Genomic DNA, 21,943 nt, shown 5'->3' with positions numbered 1-21,943 from the left:
GTCCACTAATAGTACTAACCTTTAACAGTTCATTTTACTCATTTTCATTCATTACTCGTTTCTATGTAACTGTTTTTATATTGTTTTACTCTTTTTTTATTCAAGAAAATGTTTTTTATTTATTTATTTAATTTAATTTAATTAATTTAAAAAAAAAAAAAGACATTATCTTCACCATACCTGGTTGTTAAAATTAGGCATAATAATGTGTTAATTCCACGACTGTATACATCAGTATCGGTAATTAAGAGTTGGACAATATCGGGATATCGGCAAAAAAGCCATTATCGGACATCCCTAATTATGCTTTTATACCCAATCATAGCACCCACCTGTTCCCAATTATCCTGTTCACCTGTGGGATGTTCCAAATAAGTGTTTGATGAGCATTCCTCAACTTTCTCAGTCTTTTTTGCCACTCGTGCCAGCTTTTTTGAAACATGTCGCAGGCATCAAATTCCAAATGAGCTAATATTTGCAAAAAAATAACAAAGTTTACTAGTTCCAACATGAAATATCTTGTCTTTGCAGTCTATTCAATTGAATATAAGTTGAAAAGGATTTGCAAATCATTGCATTCTGTTTTTATTTACCATTTACACAACGTGACAACTTCACTGCTTTTGGGGTGTGTGCATAAATACGGGGTTCCCCCATGTGACCTCACCTTGCCCGCCCCCATGACCTTCTCAGCGGCGTACACAGAGTCACCACAGCGAGCACATTTCTCTGAGCCTGCAAACTTCTGTGCAAACTTGGAGGGGTTGTGGTTGGTGGTGGGCTTGTGACACGGGCTCCTGTCGGGAGGCAACGTTTGGGCAATGTTCATTTCCTGAAAGTTTAGGACTTTTATTTTGGTAATGTGATCTTACTGGTCTGGTTTGATCCCCAGTCGTTCTCCTCGGTCCATGTTGAGGGTCCCGGCACCTTGACCATAGCCGTACCCTTTCGGGCCGTACTTCTTGCCGTAACATGACCTGCAGTACACCTCCCGGTCATGGATGGCCACTGTGGTGCTGTCCAGACCCTTCCTGCACACCACTGACACACACAAACAGTTCACACTCAAACTAACCAGTAAACATGTTTTGTGGGCTTAAAAACCACTTAAGCATCTTCAGAATGGATCTGACTACCATTTAAAAAGGTTTCCCTTTAGGGGACCTGTTGTTTTGTCCCCATACCGTCAGAGGTCCCCTAAAGGTGACTGTGTAAACAGAGCCATGTCCCCATTAAGTAAGCATTGCCAGAACACACACACACACACACACACACACACACACACACACACGCACACATTTATTCATGTCGCAACATGCTTGGTCAAGTTGAGGATTTCGGATGCTTTGTGGGGGCGCCTAAGCGACTTCTTTGTGTGCGCATGTTGGCAGAGCAGCACATACGGGACAGTTCAGCTTGTCGTTGTTGTTTTGTCTCGTTAGTGAATAGAACGTTGGTCCGTTACTCGGGTGCTGAGATCATGAAAGATCATGTACTGTATGTACAGTATGATTACATTATGTACAGTATGATTAAATTATGTACAGTGTGATTACTTTATGTACATTATGATTACATTATGAAAGATCATGTACTGTGCGTACACTATTAAATTATGTACATTATTAAATTATGTACAGTATGATTACATTATGTACAGTATGATGACATGTCCAGTATGATGACATTATGTACAGCATGATGACATTATGAAAGATCATATACTGTATGTAAAGTATGATGAAATTATGTACAATATGATTACATTATGTACAGTATGATTAAATTATGAATAATATACTGTGTATACAGTATGATTAACTTATGTACAGTATGACTAAATTATGAATGATAATATACTGTGTGTACAGTATGATTAAATTATGTACAGTATGATTAAATTATGAAAGATCATGTACTGTACGTATGATTAAATTATGTACAGTATGATTAAACTATGCACAGTATGATTGAATTATGAAAGATCATGTACTGTACATACAGTATGATTAAATGATGTACAGTATGATACAATTATGTGCAATATGATTAAATGATGTACAGTATAATTAAATTATGAAATATCATGTACTGTGTGTACAGTATGATTAAATTATGTACAGTATGATTAAATCATTAAAGATCATGTACTGTGTGTACAGTATGACTAAATTATGTACAGTATGATTAAATCATGAAAGATCATATACTGTACATACAGTATGATTAAATTATGTACAGTAGGATTAGAGTATTAAAAACTTACTGTACATACAGTATAATTAAATTATGTACAGTATAATTACATTATTACAGTATGATTAGATCATTAAAGATCATATACTGTACACACAGTATGATTAAATTATGTACAGTATGATTACATTATGTACAGTATGATTAGCTCTGTAAAGATCATGTACTGTATGTACAGTATGATTAGAGCATTAAAAATCATGTACTGTATGTACAGTATGATTAAATTATGTACAGTATGATTAAATTATGTACAGTATGATTTCATTATGTACAGTATATTAGATCATTAAAGATCATGTACTGTGCACACAGTATGATTACATTGTGTACCGTATGATGAAATTATGTACAGTATGATGAAATTATGAAAGTTCATATACTGTACATACAGTGTGATAAGATCATTAACGAGCATATACTGTACATACAGTGTGATCAAATTATGTACAGTATGAATAAATTATGAAAGATCATGTACTGTATGTACAGTATGATTAAATTATATACACTATGATTACATTATGAAATATCATATACTGTACATACAGTATGATTACATTTTGAAAGATTGTATACTGTAAGTACACTATGATTAAATTATGAAAGATTGTATACTGTACATACAGTATGATTAAATTATGAAAGATTGTATACTGTACATACAGTATGATTAAAATAAGTACAGTATGATTAAATTATGAAATATTATATAAACTTTTAGAAATTGCACACTTTTAACAAATGCCAGTCATTTTGTTTTGCATCACTTTGTAGCGAGACAATAATAATTAGTTAGTCGTGTGATAATATTTCTACGATGAGACCCAGGACGGTGGAACAGGGGTTAGTGCATGTGCCTCACAACACGAAGGTCCTGAGTTCAATACCATAATGAGATTTCTGATGCTTTGTGAGGGCAACTAAGTCCTCACTGCACAAGAGGAGAAGTGTTATCAAAGTGAGAGAGAGTGAAGAATCATGTCCACAATGAGACCTTTGTCAGCCCTCCTGGGCTCGGACTACTTCCTGGCTGCCAGCGTCTATGACGTGTGTGTGAGATCTGCTCCTGTGCTGACATTTCACACAGCTGTGAGACCAGTACCAGTACCGGTACCGGTCGGCGCCCTCTCCTCGCCCGTCGCCGCGTGAAAACCAAACACAAACACGCTGAGTGCGCCGTTTGTGCCGCAGGCGGTGACGTCGCGGCCCTGGTTACTTACTGCAGAGAAAGCATTGCTTGTGGAAACTCTTGCCGTCACACTGCACCTCCTCAGCGTGGTACACCGTGCCGCCACACGCCGTGCACGTGTTGCCTCCGCCCCACCTCGGCATTGTGGGTAATCCTGAGGACAAGAGGTTGGAAGGTGCCGTGATGACGTCACATAATGTCAAAACATGAAATGTAAACTCAGAAAACGGCTCAATTCAACTTTTTAGACACGCACATAAACGTTAATAATGATAATTAATAATATGATTAATAATAATATTATTGTACTACATTAAAATGAACAAAAACATGACTGATAACTGCATGATAAACTTATGGAAGGACTAGCATTAGCTTAAATGCTAACATGAAAACAAGAGACATTAATGTCTTTTCCCATTGAGAATTATCGTACTCAATCTAAACTTGTATCAACACATTAAAGATACAGTATTCACATTAAACATAAACTACTATGATACAGTATTCACATTAAACATAAACTACTAAGATACAGTATTCACATTGAACATAAACTACTATGATACAGTATTCACATTAAACATAAACTACTATGATACAGTATTAACATTGAACATAAACTACTAAGATACAGTATTCACATTGAATATAAACAACTAAGATACAATATTCACATTAAACATAAACTACTAAGATACAGTATTCACATTGAACATAAACTACTAAGATACAGTATTCACATTAAACATAAACTACTAAGATACAATATTCACATTAAACATAAACTACTATGATACAGTATTCACATTGAACATAAACTACTAAGATACAGTATTCACATTAAACAAACTACTATGATACAGTATTCACATTGAACATAAACTACTAAGATACAGTATTCACATTAAACATAAACAACTAAGATACAGTATTCACATTAAACATAAACCACTAAGATACAGTATTCACTTTCAACATAAACTACTAAGATACAATATTCACATTAAACAAACAACTAAGCTAAAGTATTCACATTGAACATAAACTATTAAGATACAATAATCATATTGAACATAAACTACTAAGATACAGTATTCACATTAAATATAAACTAGTAAGATACAGTATTCACATTAAACATAACCTACTATGATACACTATTCACATTGAACATAAACAACTAAGATACAGTATTCACATTGAACATAAACTACTAAGATACACTATTCAAATTGAACATAAACAACTAAGACACAAAATTCACATTGAACATAAACAACTAAGCTACACTATTCACATTGAACATAAACTACCAAGATACAGTATTCACATTAAACACAAACAACTGAGATACATTATTCACATTAAACATAAACTACTAAGATACAGTATTCACATTGAACATAAACAAGTAAGCTACACTATTCACATTGGACATAAACTACTAAGATACAGCATTCACATTAAACAACTAAGCTAAAGTATTCACATTGAACATAAACTACTAAGATACAGTATTCACATTAAACAACTAAGCTAAAGTATTCACATTAAACATAAACAACTAAGATACAGTATTCACACATTCAACATAAACAACTAAGATACAGTATTCACACATTCAACATAAACTACTAAGATACAATATTCACATTAAACAAACAACTAAGCTAATGTATTCACATTGAACATACCGGTAAACTACTAAGATACAATAATCATATTGAACATAAACTACTAAGATACAGTATTCACATTAAATATAAACTAGTACGATACAATAATCATATTGAACATAAACTACTAAGATACAGTATTCACATTAAATATAAACTAGTAAGATACACTATTTACATTAAACATAAACTACGATGATACACTATTCACATTGAACATAAACTACTAAGATACAGTATTCACATTGAACATAAACAACTGAGATACAGTATTCATATTAAACAAACTACTAAGATACAGTATTCACATTAAACATAAACTACTAAGATGCAATATTCATATTGAACATAAACAACTAAGATATAATATTCACATTGAACATAAACAAGTAAGCTACACTATTCACATTGAACATAAACTACTAAGATACAGAATTCACATTAAACAACTAAGCTAAAGTATTCACATTAAACATAAACTATTAAGATACAGTATTCACATTAAACATAAACAACTAAGATATAATATTCACATTGAACATAAACAAGTAAGCTACACTATTCACATTGAACATAAACTACTAAGATACAGAATTCACATTAAACAACTAAGCTAAAGTATTCACATTGAACATAAACTACTAAGATACAGTATTCACATTAAACAACTAAGCTAAAGTATTCACACATTCAACATAAACTACTAAGATACAGTATTCACATTAAACAACTAAGCTAAAGTATTCACACATTCAACATAAACTACTAAGATACAATATTCACATTAAACAAACAACTAAGCTAATGTATTCACATTGAACATTGAACAACTACTAAGATACAATAATCATATTGAACATAAACTACTAAGATACAGTATTCACATTAAATATAAACTAGTAAGATACAGTATTCACATTAAACATAAACTACGATGATACACTATTCACATTGAACATAAACAACTAAGATACAGTATTCACATTAAACATAAACTACTATGATACACTATTCACATTAAACAAACTACTAAGATACAGTATTCACATTAAACAAACTACTAAGATGCAATATTCATATTGAACATAAACAACTAAGATGCAATATTCACATTAAACATAAACAACTGAGATACAGCTGAAAATGTTTTTAAAATGAAAATCAATGATGTTATGAACTATTGACCAATTAAGGCTCTGATTGCTTCACATCAAATATTCCACTTTGAACATTTTGGGGAGAAAAGATTGCATATTTTGTGTTTTTACCATAAAAACCCTTTTGACTAAAAGGGCAAAAAACATAAAAAGAAACAACTTTTTATAGCGTTGGGGGAGAAAAAATGACAAAAGTATATACAAAAAAAATTATATGTATAAAAGTAAACAGAGGTGTTTTGCTGATTTAAAAAAAAATGAAAATCAATTATGTTATGAATTATTGACATATTCGAAGCTCAATTAACTTTACATCAAACAGTCTACTTTGAAATATTTTTGCGGAAAATATTGCACATTGTTTTTGTTTTTGCCATATGACAAACAAAGGTTTGTTTGTTTTTATAGAAAAAGTGCATAAAACAAAACGAAACAAACAAAAACAACCCATAAAAAATATGTATGGCTTATTTTTAACATTTTTATAATTTTTACAATTACAATTTTAGTAGGATTTTACTGTTTTTAAATATCATTGCTGAAAATGTTTTTAAAATGAAAATCAATAATGTTATGAATTATTGACCAATTAAGGCTCCGATTGCTTCACATCAAATATTCCACTTTGAACATTTTGGGTGGAAAAGATTGCATATTTTGTGTTTTTACCATAAAAACAGGGTTTTGACTAAAAGGGCAAAAAACATTGAAAGAAACAACTTTTAATAGCGTTGGGGGAAAAAATCATAACAGTATATGTATAAAAAAGTATATATAAAAGGCTCAATTAACATAACATCAAAAGATAGTCCACTTTGAAATCTTTTTGCAGAAAATATTGCAATTGTTTTTGCCATAAGATAAACAAAATTATATTTAAAAAAATGCAAAAAACAAAACGCACAAACAAAAACAAACCATACAATTTTTTAAATATGTTTGACTTATTTTTAATTTTTTTAAATAATTTTTACAATTACAATTTTACTGTTTTTAAATATCATTGCTGAAAATGTTTTTAAAATGAAAATCAATGATGTTATGAATTATTGACCAATAAATGCTCAAATTTCTTCACATGAAATATTCCACTTTCAACATTTTTGGGGGGAAAATATAGCATATTTTGTGTTTTTACCATAAAAACAGGGTTTTGACTAAAAGGGCAAAAAACATTAAAATAAACAACTTTTTGTAGCGTCGTTGGGGAAAAAATAATTAAAGTATATGTATAAAAAAGTATATGTATAAAAGTAAACAAAGGTTGGTTTTTTTTTGTTTTTTTTACAAAAACGGTATTAAAAAAAATATACAAAAAAACCCAGCCTATAAAAAAATAAATATATTTAACTTATTTTTAACAGTTTTACAATTTGTACAATTACATTTTTAGTAGGATTTTTGTTTACTCTTTCTAAAAAATGTTTTTATGAAAATCAATGATGTTATGAATTATTGACATATTCAAGGCTTTACAGCAAACAGTCCACTTTGAAATATTTTTGCGGAAAATATTGCAAATGTTTTCGTTTTTGCCATATGATAAACAAAATTATATAATACAGTATATATATATATATATATATATATCTATATATATATATATATACATATATATATAAATAGAGTGCCTAAAACAAAACAAACAAGCAAAAACAAACCATAAAACATAATAAATATGTTTGACTTATTTTTATAATTTTTACAATTTTAGTAGGATTTTTACTGTTTTTAAATAGCATTGCTAAAAAAAAATGTCAAATGAAAATCAATAATGTTATGAATTATTGACCAATTAAGGCTCTGATTGCTTCACATTCAATATTCATTTTGAACATTTTTGGGGGAAAAGATTGAATTTTTCGTGTTTTTACCACAAAAACAGGGGTTTGACTAAAAGGGCAAAAAAAACATTAAAAGAAACAACTTTTTATAGTGTTGGAGAAATAAATCATAAAAGTATATGTATAAAAAAGTATATGTATAAAAGTAAACAAAGTTGTTGTTTTTTTTTTTACAAAAAGTGCATAAAACAAACAAAACAAACAAAAACAACCTATAAAAATTATGTTTGACTTATTTTTAACATTTTTACAATTTATACAATTACAATTTTAGTATGATTGTTTTTACTCTTTAAATATTATTGCTGATTTTTTTTTTAATGAAAATCAATAATGTTATGAATTACTGACATATTCAAGGCTCAATAAACTTTACATCACATAGTCCACTTTGAAATATTTTTGCGGAAAATATTGCAATTTTTTTTGTTTTTGCCATATGATGAACAAAGGTTTTAATATATATATATATATATATATATATATATATGTCTTAATAAGGTTATCCAAAAAATAGTGCTCGATACCGTAGTAGAGCGCAATATATGTATGTGTGGGGAAAAAAAAAAAAAATCATCAAGTCTTGTGATTTTTTTCCCCCACACATACATATATATATACATATATATATATATATATATATATATATATATATATATATATATATATATATATAATAAAACAAGATAACATAGCCTCTTGTGTTTTTTCCTGACCTAACGTTTATATATATATATATACATATATATATATATATATATATATATATATATATATATATACATACATACATACATACACGTTAAAAATCATACTAAAATTGTAATTGTATAAATTGTAAAAATGTTAAAAAATAAGTCAAACATTTTTTAATAGGTTGTATTTGTTTGTTTTGTTTTATGCACTTTTTGTCAAAAAAAACAAAAAAAAAAACTTTGTTTACTTTTATACATATACTTTTATCATTTATTTCTCCAACACTATAAAAAGTTGTTTCTTTTAATGTTTTTTTTTTGCCTTTTTAGTCAAACCCCCGTTTTTATGGTAAATACACAAAATATGCCATTTTCCCCCCACAAAATGTTCAAAGTGGAATATTTGATGTGAAGCAATCGGAGCCTTAATTGGTCAATAGTTCATAACATTATTGATTTTCATTTTAAAAACATTTTTAGCAATGATATTTAAAAACAGTAAAAAATCCTACTAAAATTGTAAGTTTTATGGGTTGTTTTTGTTTTATGCACTTTCTATATATATATATATATATATATATATATATAAAGTGTATATATATATATATATATATAGAAAGTATATATATATATATATATATATACAGAAAGTGCATAAAACAAACAAACAAAAACAACCCATAAAACTTACAATTTTAGTAGGATTTTTACTGTTTTTAAATATCATTGCTAAAAATGTTTTTAAAATGAAAATCAATAATGTTATGAACTATTGACCAATTAAGGCTCTGATTGCTTCACATACATACATATATATATATATATATATATATATATATATATATATATATATATATATATATATATATATATATATATATATATATATATATATATATATATATATATATATATATATATATATATATACCCGCGACCCCAAAGGGAATAAGCGGTAGAAAATGGATGGATGGATATATATATATATATATAGAAAGTGCATAAAACAAAACAAACAAACAAAAACAACCCATAAAAAATATGTTTGACTTATTTTTATAATTTTTACAATTACAATTTTAGTAGGATTTTCACTGTTTTTAAATATCATTGCTGAAATTTTTTTTAAATGAAAATCAATAATGTTATGAATTATTTTTTAACATTTTTATAATTTGTACAATTACAATTACATTTTTAGTAGGATTTTTTAAAAACTCTTTTTAAATATTATTGCAGATTTTTTTTAAATGAAAATCAATGATGTTATGAATTATTGACATATTCAAGGCTCAATTAACTTTACATCAAATAGTCTACTTTGAAATATATTTGCGGAAAATATTGCACTTTTTTTGCATAAAACAAAACAAACAAAAACAACCCATAAAAAATAAAAAAATATGTTTGACTTATTTTTTAAATTTTTACAATTACAATTTTAGGAGGATTTTATTTTTATTTTTATTTTTTACTGTTTTTAAATAAAGTGGTTGAAGAAAATGTTTTTAAAATGAAAATCGACGATGTTATGAATTATTGACCAATTAAGGCTGAGATTGCTTCACATCAAATATTGCAATTTGAACATTTTTTGGGGAAAATATTGCATTGCAAACATTAAACATTAAAATAAACATTTTTTACTGACAGATAGATACGAAGTTAAGCATTACAAAAAAATATATATATATATTAATTTAAAAAAAAATGTATGACTGGAAGAAAAAAATCCATTTATTTATTTTGAAAATGAAAAATGTGAAACTGACCCCAGCATGCTTTTATTTTGTTGACAGTCCTGCTTTAAATGAGCAATCAGGTACTAATGATTATTATTAGGTAATAACAATCATGTGCTCGCAAACACTAGTTCATTGTTCCTACACTTTAACACAAACATTACAATAGAATAGTCAGAAAATAGACTAGTTTGTTGTTTTCCGCTGCTTTGGTGAGTTTGCAAACATGTCACGACCAAGAATGAAATATTTATTTAAAAAAATGTGCCGACATTTGTAAGTATTTTGCGTGGTTAAGCTAACTTATGGCGTCTTCTTAGCTGACTTATTGGATGTAAATATGGAAGATAATAAGTCAAAGGTGACTCATGTTAAGTGATTCGTGTCATTAGCGGGTAGTTTCAAACATTGTTGAAGGTTTAAGCAGGTTTAAACCCAACGTTGTTGCTCAATGGACAGAGTCACGCACCTGAGATGCTCGACAATTTTACAGTTTTACGTCGACATTTGACGTCCCCGTCATGAAAATACCTTTTTTTCGAGGACGTTTCCAGGAAGTAGTCAGGTCCAGATGCTAGAAAATGGCAAAGTTCCAAGAGAAGTCGGCTTGCTTCGCTGCAGTGGAGCCGTGACGACACCGAAGACTCCTTTTTACCCACCGTGAGTGGGTGGGGCTTCAGGGCCGTGAACGCAACACCGCTGCGTTCACGTGCTGTCAGGTTTTCTTGGTATTGAGCTAAACCCCGCGACCCCGAAAGGGGAAAGCGGTAAAAATGGATGGATGGACGTACTCCGCGAACAATAATGTGATTTCCCCCCCCTCTTTTATTGAATGCCACACATGTATTATATTCTTGGTATGTGCAAAGTTATGTGATTTCACTGATATTTGGGAAAATAATGACCGGAAATAGGACTTTGGTTTTAGGCATCTTTCTCACTATATTAACTATGGCCTTTACTGCCCCCTGCTGGACAGTACATGCTACCATCTGATTTATTTGAAAGGTTTCTCATATATATATATATATATATATATATATATATATATCCATCCATCCATCCATTTTCTACCGCTTGTCCCTTTTGGGGTCGCGGCGGGTGCTGGAGCCGATCTCAACTGCATTCAGGCGGAAGGCGGGGTACACCCTAGACAAGTCGCCACCTCATCGCAGGGCCAACACAGATAGACAGACAACATTCACACACTAGGGACCATTTAGTGTTACTGTTAGAATAATTGTTTCTAAATTATCACAAAAACTTTGTATTACATTGAGTTCCTAGCAGGGGGACGGGAGCTGTCTTTGAAACCTACCAAGAAGAAGGCTCGTAAAACTCCACTGTGTAAGGGGAAGAGCCACATGAAGGGTTTTCTGTTTTCTCTCATGTATGGTAATCAACAGAAAGATATTGTTCTAACCCAAGGACTTCAAAGCGGGCAGATGGCAGGGTCTGCCCAATTTCCAGACGAACTCTTTTTGAAGTATTTTATGGACCTCTTTTTGAAGTATTTTACGAACTCTTTTTGAACTGACCTTTCCTGTGAATTGTTTACGACATTTGTCCTTTGGCAACAAAGGTGGCCATGTGGTCGGGAGGGTCCAAATTCGAACTGGAAATGTTATTTTTTGGAAATATTAGCTCATTTGGAATTTGATGCCTGCAACATGTTTAAAAAAAGCTGGCACAAGTGGCAAAAAAGACTGAGAAAGTTGAGGAATGCTCATCAAACACTTATTTGGAACATCCCACAGGTGAACAGGCTAATTGGGAACAGGTTGCGTGCCATGATTGGGTATAAAAGCAGCTGCCATGAAGTGCTCAGTCATTCCCAAACAAGGACGGAGCGAGGGTCCCCACTTTGTAGACAAATGCCTGAGCAAATTGTTTAAGAACAACATTTCTCAACCAGCTATTGCAATGGAATTTAGGGATTTCGCCATCTACGGTCCGTAATATCATCAAAAGGTTCAGAGAATCTGGAGAAATCACTGCACGTAAGCGGCAAGGCTGAAAACCAACATTGATCATCACGTGAGTGCACTTCCTGTTTGTTTCAACTTGACAAGTTTATCGATCACTTTAAGCACAAACAGCACATCTTTTATGTTTAGCTCGTTTGTTTAAAGAGTAATATTTTCCTATAAGTTTAGATTCGGGAATTACCTTTTGTAATCGTCATGGGGAAAATACGTTAATGTCTGTTGTTTACATGTTAGCATTTAGGCACCTACTTCTTTTTCCTTCCGCACGTGATCAAGGACAAGATAGTTCACCCCCTTCTTCATTCTCGTTGGGGCACAAACGTGAATGCTCTTGTATGCAGATGGCAATTTATCGACGCTGGAAAACTTACTTTCTAAAAAATGGACTTATCACCTATCGGGCCAGGCCTACTTATCCCTTTCAAATTTGGCAAATATTTTCTCTTTTTTTTTGTGGCAATCTTGCAAGATAACTGGATAGCCCTCTAATACGTTGATCGCCAGCCAGGCATTAAAAAAATAGACCTAAAAATGAGCGATCATCAATTTTTCGTCACTTGATTGACATTCACGACACCCGAGGATCTTGTGAGATGACGCTGGCTGCTGCAAGGTCATTATTAAGAAAAAATGACCGACAGGAAGGCGAGAAACACTTTTTATTTCAACAGACTAGTCAAAACTCTAAAAATCGACAGCACAGTTCCTGTCTTCACAATAAAAGCCCCGCTTCATCCTGCCTGCGCTATCAAAATAAGAGTCTCGGAAAGCTGGCGTGCACAAGCTAGCAACCAACCACTTTCATGTTGTATTGGACAGAAAGGAGGACTTTTTTTTTCTCCTCCATTTGAAAATGTGGACTTTATTATATGGAAGTAGAATTGTCTCACAGCAACTTATATATATATATCAATATGATATTAATACATATATTAATAAATATACAAATAAATAAATAATTTGTATTTATAAACGCGTATTTGTAAATATATTTTTGAGATTTGAAAATATATACAAATAAAATGTATAAATATAAAAATGTGACAAACAAATAAATCAAGAATTTGTACAAATAAACGTGTATTTGTAAATATATTTTTGAGATTTTAATATAAATATGCTTGATTTTGTATTTGTATTGAATTTGCATATGTGGATAGCTTTTTTGATTTTGTGTCGATGAGACATTCCTCCCATAAACCAAATGCACAAATAAATGTGACCTACACAGTCCCCCTGAACAACCAGCAGAGGGCACTGCAGCCAGAGCGGTCTGGGTCACAGAGCATTATATGCATATCTTTACAGAGAGAACGCACAACGGGCCTGAGCTTGCTAATGTTAGCGTTGTATTAGCTAATGCTAATTTATCCAGTTAATCTGAAAGACCGTGCTAGCTAGTGCTTTTTTTTCTCCTCCATTTGAAAATGTGGACTTTATTATATGGAAGTAGAATTGTCTCACAGCAACTTATATATATATATCAATATGACATTAATACATATATTAACAAATATACAAATAAATAAATAATTTGTATTAATAAACGCGTATTTGTAAATAAATTTTTGAGATTTGAAAATATATACAAATAAAATGTATAAATATAAAAATGTGACAAACAAATAAATCAAGAATTTGTACACATAAACGTGTATTTGTAAATATATTTTTGAGATTTTAATATAAATATGCTTGATTTTGTATTTGTATTGAATTTGCATATGTGGATAGGTGTTTTGCTTTTGTGTCGATGAGACATTCCTCCCATAAACCAAATGCACAAATAAATGTGACCTACACACTCCCCCTGAACAACCAGCAGAGGGCACTGCAGCCAGAGCGGTCTGGGTCACAGAGCATTATATGCATATCTTTACAGAGAGAACGCACAACGGGCCTGAGCTTGCTAATGTTAGCAAGTCATCAACCAACTTATATTCTTGTCTTCATGATAGAAAGGAATCTATATGTGTTAAACATGCTTGTATTATCATTAAACACCTTTAACTTGTTAAAAATGTCTCTTTCATAAATAAATATAAATGATAAATATGAATGAGGTAGATCCCCTTGACTTGGTCAATAGAAAAGTAGCTCGCCTGCAGAAAAAGTGTGGGCACCCCTGCTCTGATAAGTCAATTACTGCCTTCTTCTGGATTAGAAAATGTAAATGAATGTATCTGATTTGATACATCAGGCTTTTTTAGGAAAAGACTAATTACACTGACGGTGTCAAACTAATTTTCATCGAGGGCAACATCGCAGTAATGGCTGCTTTAAAAAAAAAATCAAAAAAAATTACATTATGCATGCAGGTAATAACCTGTGATTAATCGAAATGCATATGCATTTGCTCATTAGATTTTTTTATGTATAACTTGCTTTAAAATCATAAATAAAGGGGAGAAGCAGATATTTAACTATTTGTTTGTAGCTCACAAAAATAGTTTTGCAATACAGTATATAAAAATATCATTGGCATGATGATTATTTGATCATGATCAATATTAAAAGTTTAAAATATGCTTCTTTTTTTCTGTCAAAATGGAAAGAACGAATGTATTTAGTAAAAATAAATAAATAAAATAAAGTATTTTATTGGCACCCATTTTTCCAGGCTTTTGCGGGCCAGAACCGGGCTTAAAAACGTATGTATCACATATGATACATTGGGTGATATAGGGTTAATACGCCGCAGAAACCATGTCTTAAGTCAGAATTTAAACGGAACTCAAATAATTGAAATACAATGTTGGTGGTACTTTGTCGAAAGGTTGGGATCTTTTGCTGTAAAGTATCGTACTTGGGGAAAAAAAACACGTCACCTTAGTATATTTGTACTTTATTGAAGTATGTGACAGTCATTGGCAGCCAATCAGTACACCAGTCGGACACACTTCAATCTAGCAGTTGAACAAACATTCTAGAAACTGTACACAAAAAAACACACACTTTTAGAGTTTGTGCACACTTTGGTGCGGCGTAGGTCTCCCGAACGCTTCAAAGTGGCCTCGTCAGTACACAGCACCGTTATTTTGGCGAGGAGGAAGTTAGTTACCACGGCAACTCCCTAAATAACCTGAAGAAAAATGTGCTCGGACAAAAAAAAAAAAAAAAGCACCATTTTCACACAAAAAAAAACATTAAAGGCACTTATTCCCCAGCTTTGGCGGTTTTGCACTCAGTGGAAATATTCAGTTTAAAATGATCTTTACAGTAATATACTCCTACGGTAAAGTCACAAGGATTCAAGTACCTGAATGCATCACGAGAGCGTAAAACATTATGTTACTGACACACAGGCTGTAAACACTTTTTCATTAAGTTATCTTCACAGTCATGTCAGAAATAAAAGGAAACGTACGTTTATTAATAATAATAATAATAATAATAATGCTTGACAGTCAATCATACAGTTAGTGCTTGCATTCATGGAATATATATTAACTAAAACATATAAATATGAACGATTGGGATGATCGGGAATTAGGTAGCTTGACTTCAATTCGGGAGGATTTAGGCTTGTAGTGGCGATATCCAATCACAGGATAGGGGGGATATTTTTTTCCTACGCTTTGAACCTTGCGTTTTATAAAACGGCGCGGCAAATTTTATGTATTATTCTTCGCTTATGGCCACAATGTGTTTGATAGTTTTCAGTCAACATAAGCAAAAAACACTGTACAGGTGTGTTATTGTTTGTGCTAAAGGTTGAAAATGTACTTCCTGTTTTTTAATGCCTTTAACCGGAAGTAAAACCGCCCATTTCTGCTCGAAAGGATTCTTCATTCGTCGCTCCAGGCCAACGTTTGTTAAGTTTTACAATTGAACTAAAATAATTCTCACTTCGCAAATACGTTTCATTCAACCGCAACATTGTTTGTGCCGTAGCGCCATATTTTGGGACGGGTTCGCTCACTTCGGGTGCTGCTGGGCGAATGTGAATTCTGGCTGTTTAAAGCTTCGAACCGGAAGCGGACGTGTGTAAGTTTTACAATGTAACTAAAACAATTCTCATGTGTGACGTCTGTGTTTTCATGCATATTTGTATGTGCTATTGTAATGCAATCCAGCTGGCGTCAGCTAATATGCTAACACGTCAACGAGGGTCTGTGTTAGCATTAGCTAACTTACAATGGCATTATTTTGCATTGTTTCTGTTACACAGATTCCTCAGTATAGTCACCAAAACGTCACCGTGGAGTTATCAAGTCTGTTGCGCAGCTAGTGGGTCCATGGCCATGACTTCTGTTTTGTTTGATCAACCGTTTTACTGCCCTGTTACAGACACCGTTTGGAAAGGTATGTAAATAAAAATGTCTGTGTAAATAAGTCATTTCACAACATATATATCTGCGGCTTCTATATGGAAAATATGTATTTATTCGAAAATGTAGTGGGTGTGGCTTATATAGTCTGGAAAATACGGTGAATGTTTGGTTTCATTGTGAGGCCATTTTAGTCAAATCAGACATGTTAGCGTGCTAAAGTGTATCTTCTTAAGGAGCACACCTGACTGCTGGTTGTTAGCATCAGGTGGACGGATGGCTGACGTCCAGTCTCCTCTGTGCCGAGCCCCGCCTTCGGGCTGCAGGCGCAACGCCGCTGCCCTCCACGGCGGTGCCAGGGGTCTGGAAGAAGGCTCTAGAAGATGGCGCGGGGGTTTCCTTGGGAGTGTGCGGGGTCTGTTGACGGATGGGAGATTCTTTCACAAAAATAGTTTTGCAATACAGTCTATAAAAATATAATTGGCATGACGATTATTTAATTATGATCATTATTAAAGGTTTAAAATCCATCCATTCATCCATTTTCTACCGCTTGTCCCTTTTGGGGTCGCGGGGGGGGGGGGGGGGGGGGGGCTGGAGCCTATCTCAGCTCCAATCGGGCGGAAGGCGGTGTACACCCTGGACAAGTCGAAGCATTTAGTAAAAATAAATAAATAAAATAAGGATTTTATTGAAACCTATTTTTTCCAGGCTTTCGCGGGCCACATAAAATGATGCAGCGGGCCAGAACTGGGCTCAAAAACGTATGTATCACTTATGATACTTATGAACGTATGTATCACTTATGATACTTATGAATGTATGTATCACTAATGATACTTATGAACATATGTATCACTTATGAACGTATGTATCACTTATACTTATGAACGTATGTATCACTAATGATACGTATGAACGAATGTATCACTAATGATACGGTTGAACGTATGTATCACTTATGAACGTAAGCATCATTTATGAAGGTATGTATCACTTGTGATACTTATGAATGTATGTATCAATAATGGTTCTTATGAACGTATGTATCACTTATGATACTTATGAATGTGTGTATCACTTATGAATGTATGTATCACTAATGATACGTACAAACCTATGTATCACTAATGATAGGTATGAACGTATGTATCACTTATGAATTTATGTATCACTAATAAATGTATGTATCACTTATGATACTTATGAAGGTATGTATCACTAATGATACTTATGAATGTATGTATCACTTTTGATACTTATAAATGCATGTATCACTGATACTTATGAACGTATGTATCACTTATGAAGGTATGTATCACTTATGATACTTATGAATGTATGTATCACTAATGGTACTTATGAACGTATGTATCACTTATGATACTTATGAACGTATGTATCACTTATGAACGTATGTATCACTTGTGATACTTATGAAGGTATGTATCACTTATGATACTTATGAAGGTATGTATCACTAATGGTACTTATGAAAGTATGTATCACTAATGATACGTATGAACGAATATACCACTAATGATACGTATGAAGGTATGTATCACTTATGAACGTATGTATCACCTATGAAGGTATGTATCACTTATGATACTTATGAAGGTATGTATCACTTATGATACTTATGAAGGTATGTATCACTAATGGTACTTATGAAAGTATGTATCACTTATGATTCTTATGAACGTATGTATCACTAATGATACGTATGCGCGTATGTATCACTAATAATACGTATGAACGCATGTATCACTTATGATACTTATAAACGTATGTTTCACTAATGATACTTATGAACGTATGTATCACTTATGATACTTATGAACGTATGTATCACTTATGATACTTATGAACCTATGTATCACTAATGATACTTATGAACATATGTATCACTTATGATACTTATGAACGTATGTATCACTAATGATACTTATGAACACATGTATTACTGATACTTATGAACGTATGTATCACTTATGATACTTATGAACATATGTATCACTTATGATACTTATGAACGTATGTATCACTAATGATACTTATGAACACATGTATTACTGATACTTATGAACGTATGTGTCACTAATGATACTTATGAACGTATGTATCACTTATGAACATATGTATCACTAATGATACTTATGAACATACGTATCACTTATGAACGTATGTATCACCTATAATACATCGAAGTGTTTCAAGTCGGGGTCGGTCCTTACCAGTGGCAGCGGCGTGGTCGCACGGGCGGTGTGAGGGTGCGCCGGCGGAGAATGGGCGAACTCTGCTCCGCGGCCGCCCCGCCCGCTTTGCTCCGGCGTCGTTGGCGAGGAAACGGGCGCCATCTGGCCCACCTGTGGTGCCGCCGCCACCATGAAGTGGGCGGGCAGGTTGAAACTCACTTTGGGGTCGGCCGCGTCAGCCAGCAGCGGGTAGTGGGAGAGGGCGGACGAAGGCACCAGGATGTAGGGCAGCATGGGGGAGACGGCGCCGGGTGGGAGGGGGAGGTGGGCGGGCGGCTGGCCAGAAGGGAGGAGGAAGTTGAGACTTTTCAGACCTGCAAAATGTGGAGAAGTGAAGTGAATTATATTTATATAGCGCTTTTCTCTAGTGACTCAAAGCGCTTTTACATAGTGAAACCCAATATCTAAGTTACATTTAAACCAGTGTGGGTGGCACTGGTGGCTAAAGTGTCTTGCCCAAGGACACAACGGCAGTGGCTAGGATGGCGGGAGCGGGGATTGAACCTGGAACCCTCAAGGAGTTAGAAACCTCAGTTTGGTAAAAATAACCACACGTGAACTACTGTGAATTCCAGCCGCTATTTTTTTCCCTACGCTTTGTACCCTGCGGCTTAGAAAACGGTGCGGCTAATTGATGGATTTCCCCCCCCGCGAATAGTTTCCATTAAACACATGCAAAGACACTTAAACCGTGTGTTATTGCTAGCAAAAATGCTAGTTTAAAAACATTAGCATACCTTACATTAACATGCTAATATAGGAGAAGTTAGCATACTTTAAACATACAAAATTAACTAAAATGCTAGCATAAAAACATTAGCACGCTAAAACAAATACAATTAGCAAAAATGCTAGTTTAAAAACATTAGCATACCTAACGTTAACATGCTAATATAGGAGAAGTTAGCATACTTTAAACATACAAAATTAACTAAAATGCTAGCATTTTTGCTAATTGTATTTGTTTTAGCATGCTAATGTTTTTAGGCTAGCATTTTAGTTAATTTTGTATGTTTAAAGTATGCTAACTTCTCCTATATTAGCATGTTACGTTAGGTATGCTAATGTTTTAATACCAGCATTTTGGCTAATTTTATTTGTTTTAGCATGCTAATGTTTTTGGGCTACCTTTTTATTAATTTTGTATGTTTAAAGTATCCTAACTTCTCCAATATTAGCATGTTAACGTTAGGTATGCTAATGTTTTAATACTAGCATTTTTGCTAATTGTATTTGTTTTAGCATGCTAATGTTTTTAGGCTAGCATTTTAGTTCATTTTGTATATTTAAAGTATGCTAACTTCTCCTATATTAGCATGTTAACAATAGGTGTGCTAATGTTTTAATACCAGCATTTTTGCTAATTGTATTTATTTTAGCATGCTAATGTTTTTGGGCTACCTTTTTGTTAATTTTGTATGTTTAAAGTATCCTAACTTCTCCAATATTAGCATGTTAACGTTAGGTATGCTAATGTTTTGATACTAGCATTTTTGCTAATTGTATTTGTTTTAGCATGCTAATGTTTTTAGGCGACCTTTTTGTTAATTTTGTATGTTTAAAGTATGCTAACTTCTCCTATATTAGCATGTTACGTTAGGTATGCTAATGTTTTAATACCAGCATTTTTGCTAATTGTATTTGTTTTAGCATGCTAATGTTTTTAGGCTACCTTTTTGTTAATTTTGTATGTTTAAAGTATCCTAACTTCTCCAATATTAGCATGTTAACGTTAGATATGCTAATGTTTTAATACTAGCATATTTGCTAATTGTATTTGTTTTAGCATGTTAATGTTTTTAGATGACCTTTTTGTTAATTTTGTATGTTTAAAGCATGCTAATTCATCCTATATTAGCATGTTAATGTTAGGTATGCTAATGTTTTAATACTAGCATTCTTGCTAATTATATTTGTTTTAGCATGCTAATGTTTTTATGCTAGCATTTTAGTTAATTTTGTATGTTTTGTATGTATGTGATGTCTGTAGGAGTGCTTTCATGCATGTTTGTACGTGTTATCGTAATATACTCAAGCTAGCGTCGTTAGCATTAGCTAACATGCTAATAAGTGTGTTGGTATCAATCAACTTACAACGGCATTCTTTTTGTATTGTTTCAGTTTCACAAATTCCTCAGTAAATTCACCAAAACGTCACCGTTTAGCTGACTGGAGAACTGACTTCTGTTTTGTTGGATCAGCCGTTTTACTGCCTTGTAACAGACCCCGTTTGGAAACAATTAAGCTATGTAAATAAACATTTACAGAATATTTCTGTGTATATACCTCATTTCACAACGTGCATATCTGCGGCTTGTATGTATATTATAAGATTTAAGGAAAGTCTGGAAAATACGGTCGCTGTTTTGAGATCCCACGGTGGCTTTACCTGCATTGTTTGGTACGTAGAGGTAGTGCGAGGGCAGGGTGGTTGGGGTGCTCTCATCGGATGCTAGTGAGCACACGCCGCTTTGACTCTCTTTCTGCGGGAAACAAAACAGGAAGTTCAGTTTAGTTACACCTGTTGCAAAAAGTATAACTGGCCTGGTGACTGCCAAGGGCGAACATCGAGTACCTTGACGCAGACAAAGCAGAGACAGGGCAATATCACGAGTTGTCAGCACATTTGCATTTCTGAATACTCATATATTGTGTCTAACTGGGGCTGCTGAAATTACACCCCCCTTCCTTCAGAAGCAGCCTCAGCGACGTAACCAGGGACCTCCCGAATAAATAGAGGAGCACGAGGCCTGTGCCTTAGAGCATAGGTTGGAACTGAGGGTACAGCCCAATACGTCTCTCCTCATTGAGCAAAATTGAACTCTGTCTCTGCATGATTCCTTGCTTCTTGTCTGTTTAAT

General features: G+C 32.9%; 3 protein-coding genes across 3 annotated transcripts in view; all 3 read right to left on the bottom strand.

Annotated features, from left to right (window-relative positions):
• Nucleotides 1–11,262, bottom strand: part of csrp2 (cysteine and glycine-rich protein 2) — a 19,713-nt gene extending 8,451 nt beyond the window's left edge. The window contains exons 1-4 of the mRNA XM_061961270.2: nucleotides 11,097–11,262; nucleotides 3,480–3,602; nucleotides 873–1,041; nucleotides 668–797 (exon numbers count right to left, since the gene is read on the bottom strand). Of these exons, the coding sequence (XP_061817254.1) occupies nucleotides 668–797; nucleotides 873–1,041; nucleotides 3,480–3,591 (411 nt within the window). The 5' untranslated portion in view covers nucleotides 3,592–3,602; nucleotides 11,097–11,262. The remainder of the gene's footprint in view (nucleotides 1–667; nucleotides 798–872; nucleotides 1,042–3,479; nucleotides 3,603–11,096) is intronic.
• The window catches only part of osbpl8 (oxysterol binding protein-like 8), a 1,018,260-nt gene that overhangs the window by 357,182 nt on the left and 639,135 nt on the right, over nucleotides 1–21,943 (bottom strand). The gene's annotated exons all lie outside the window — the stretch shown is intronic.
• e2f7 (E2F transcription factor 7) overlaps nucleotides 15,383–21,943 on the bottom strand; it is a 42,010-nt gene continuing 35,449 nt past the window's right edge. The window contains 3 exon segments of the mRNA XM_072913145.1: nucleotides 15,383–17,241; nucleotides 19,062–19,396; nucleotides 21,472–21,565. Coding sequence (XP_072769246.1) covers nucleotides 17,089–17,241; nucleotides 19,062–19,396; nucleotides 21,472–21,565 — 582 coding nt within the window. The 3' untranslated portion in view covers nucleotides 15,383–17,088.

This window comes from Nerophis lumbriciformis, linkage group LG05 (assembly GCF_033978685.3).
Source record: "Nerophis lumbriciformis linkage group LG05, RoL_Nlum_v2.1, whole genome shotgun sequence".
Lineage (NCBI taxonomy): Eukaryota > Metazoa > Chordata > Actinopteri > Syngnathiformes > Syngnathidae > Nerophis > Nerophis lumbriciformis.
The sequence above is the reverse complement of the archived record's forward strand: the minus strand, read 5'-3'. Positions and strand labels throughout refer to the sequence as shown.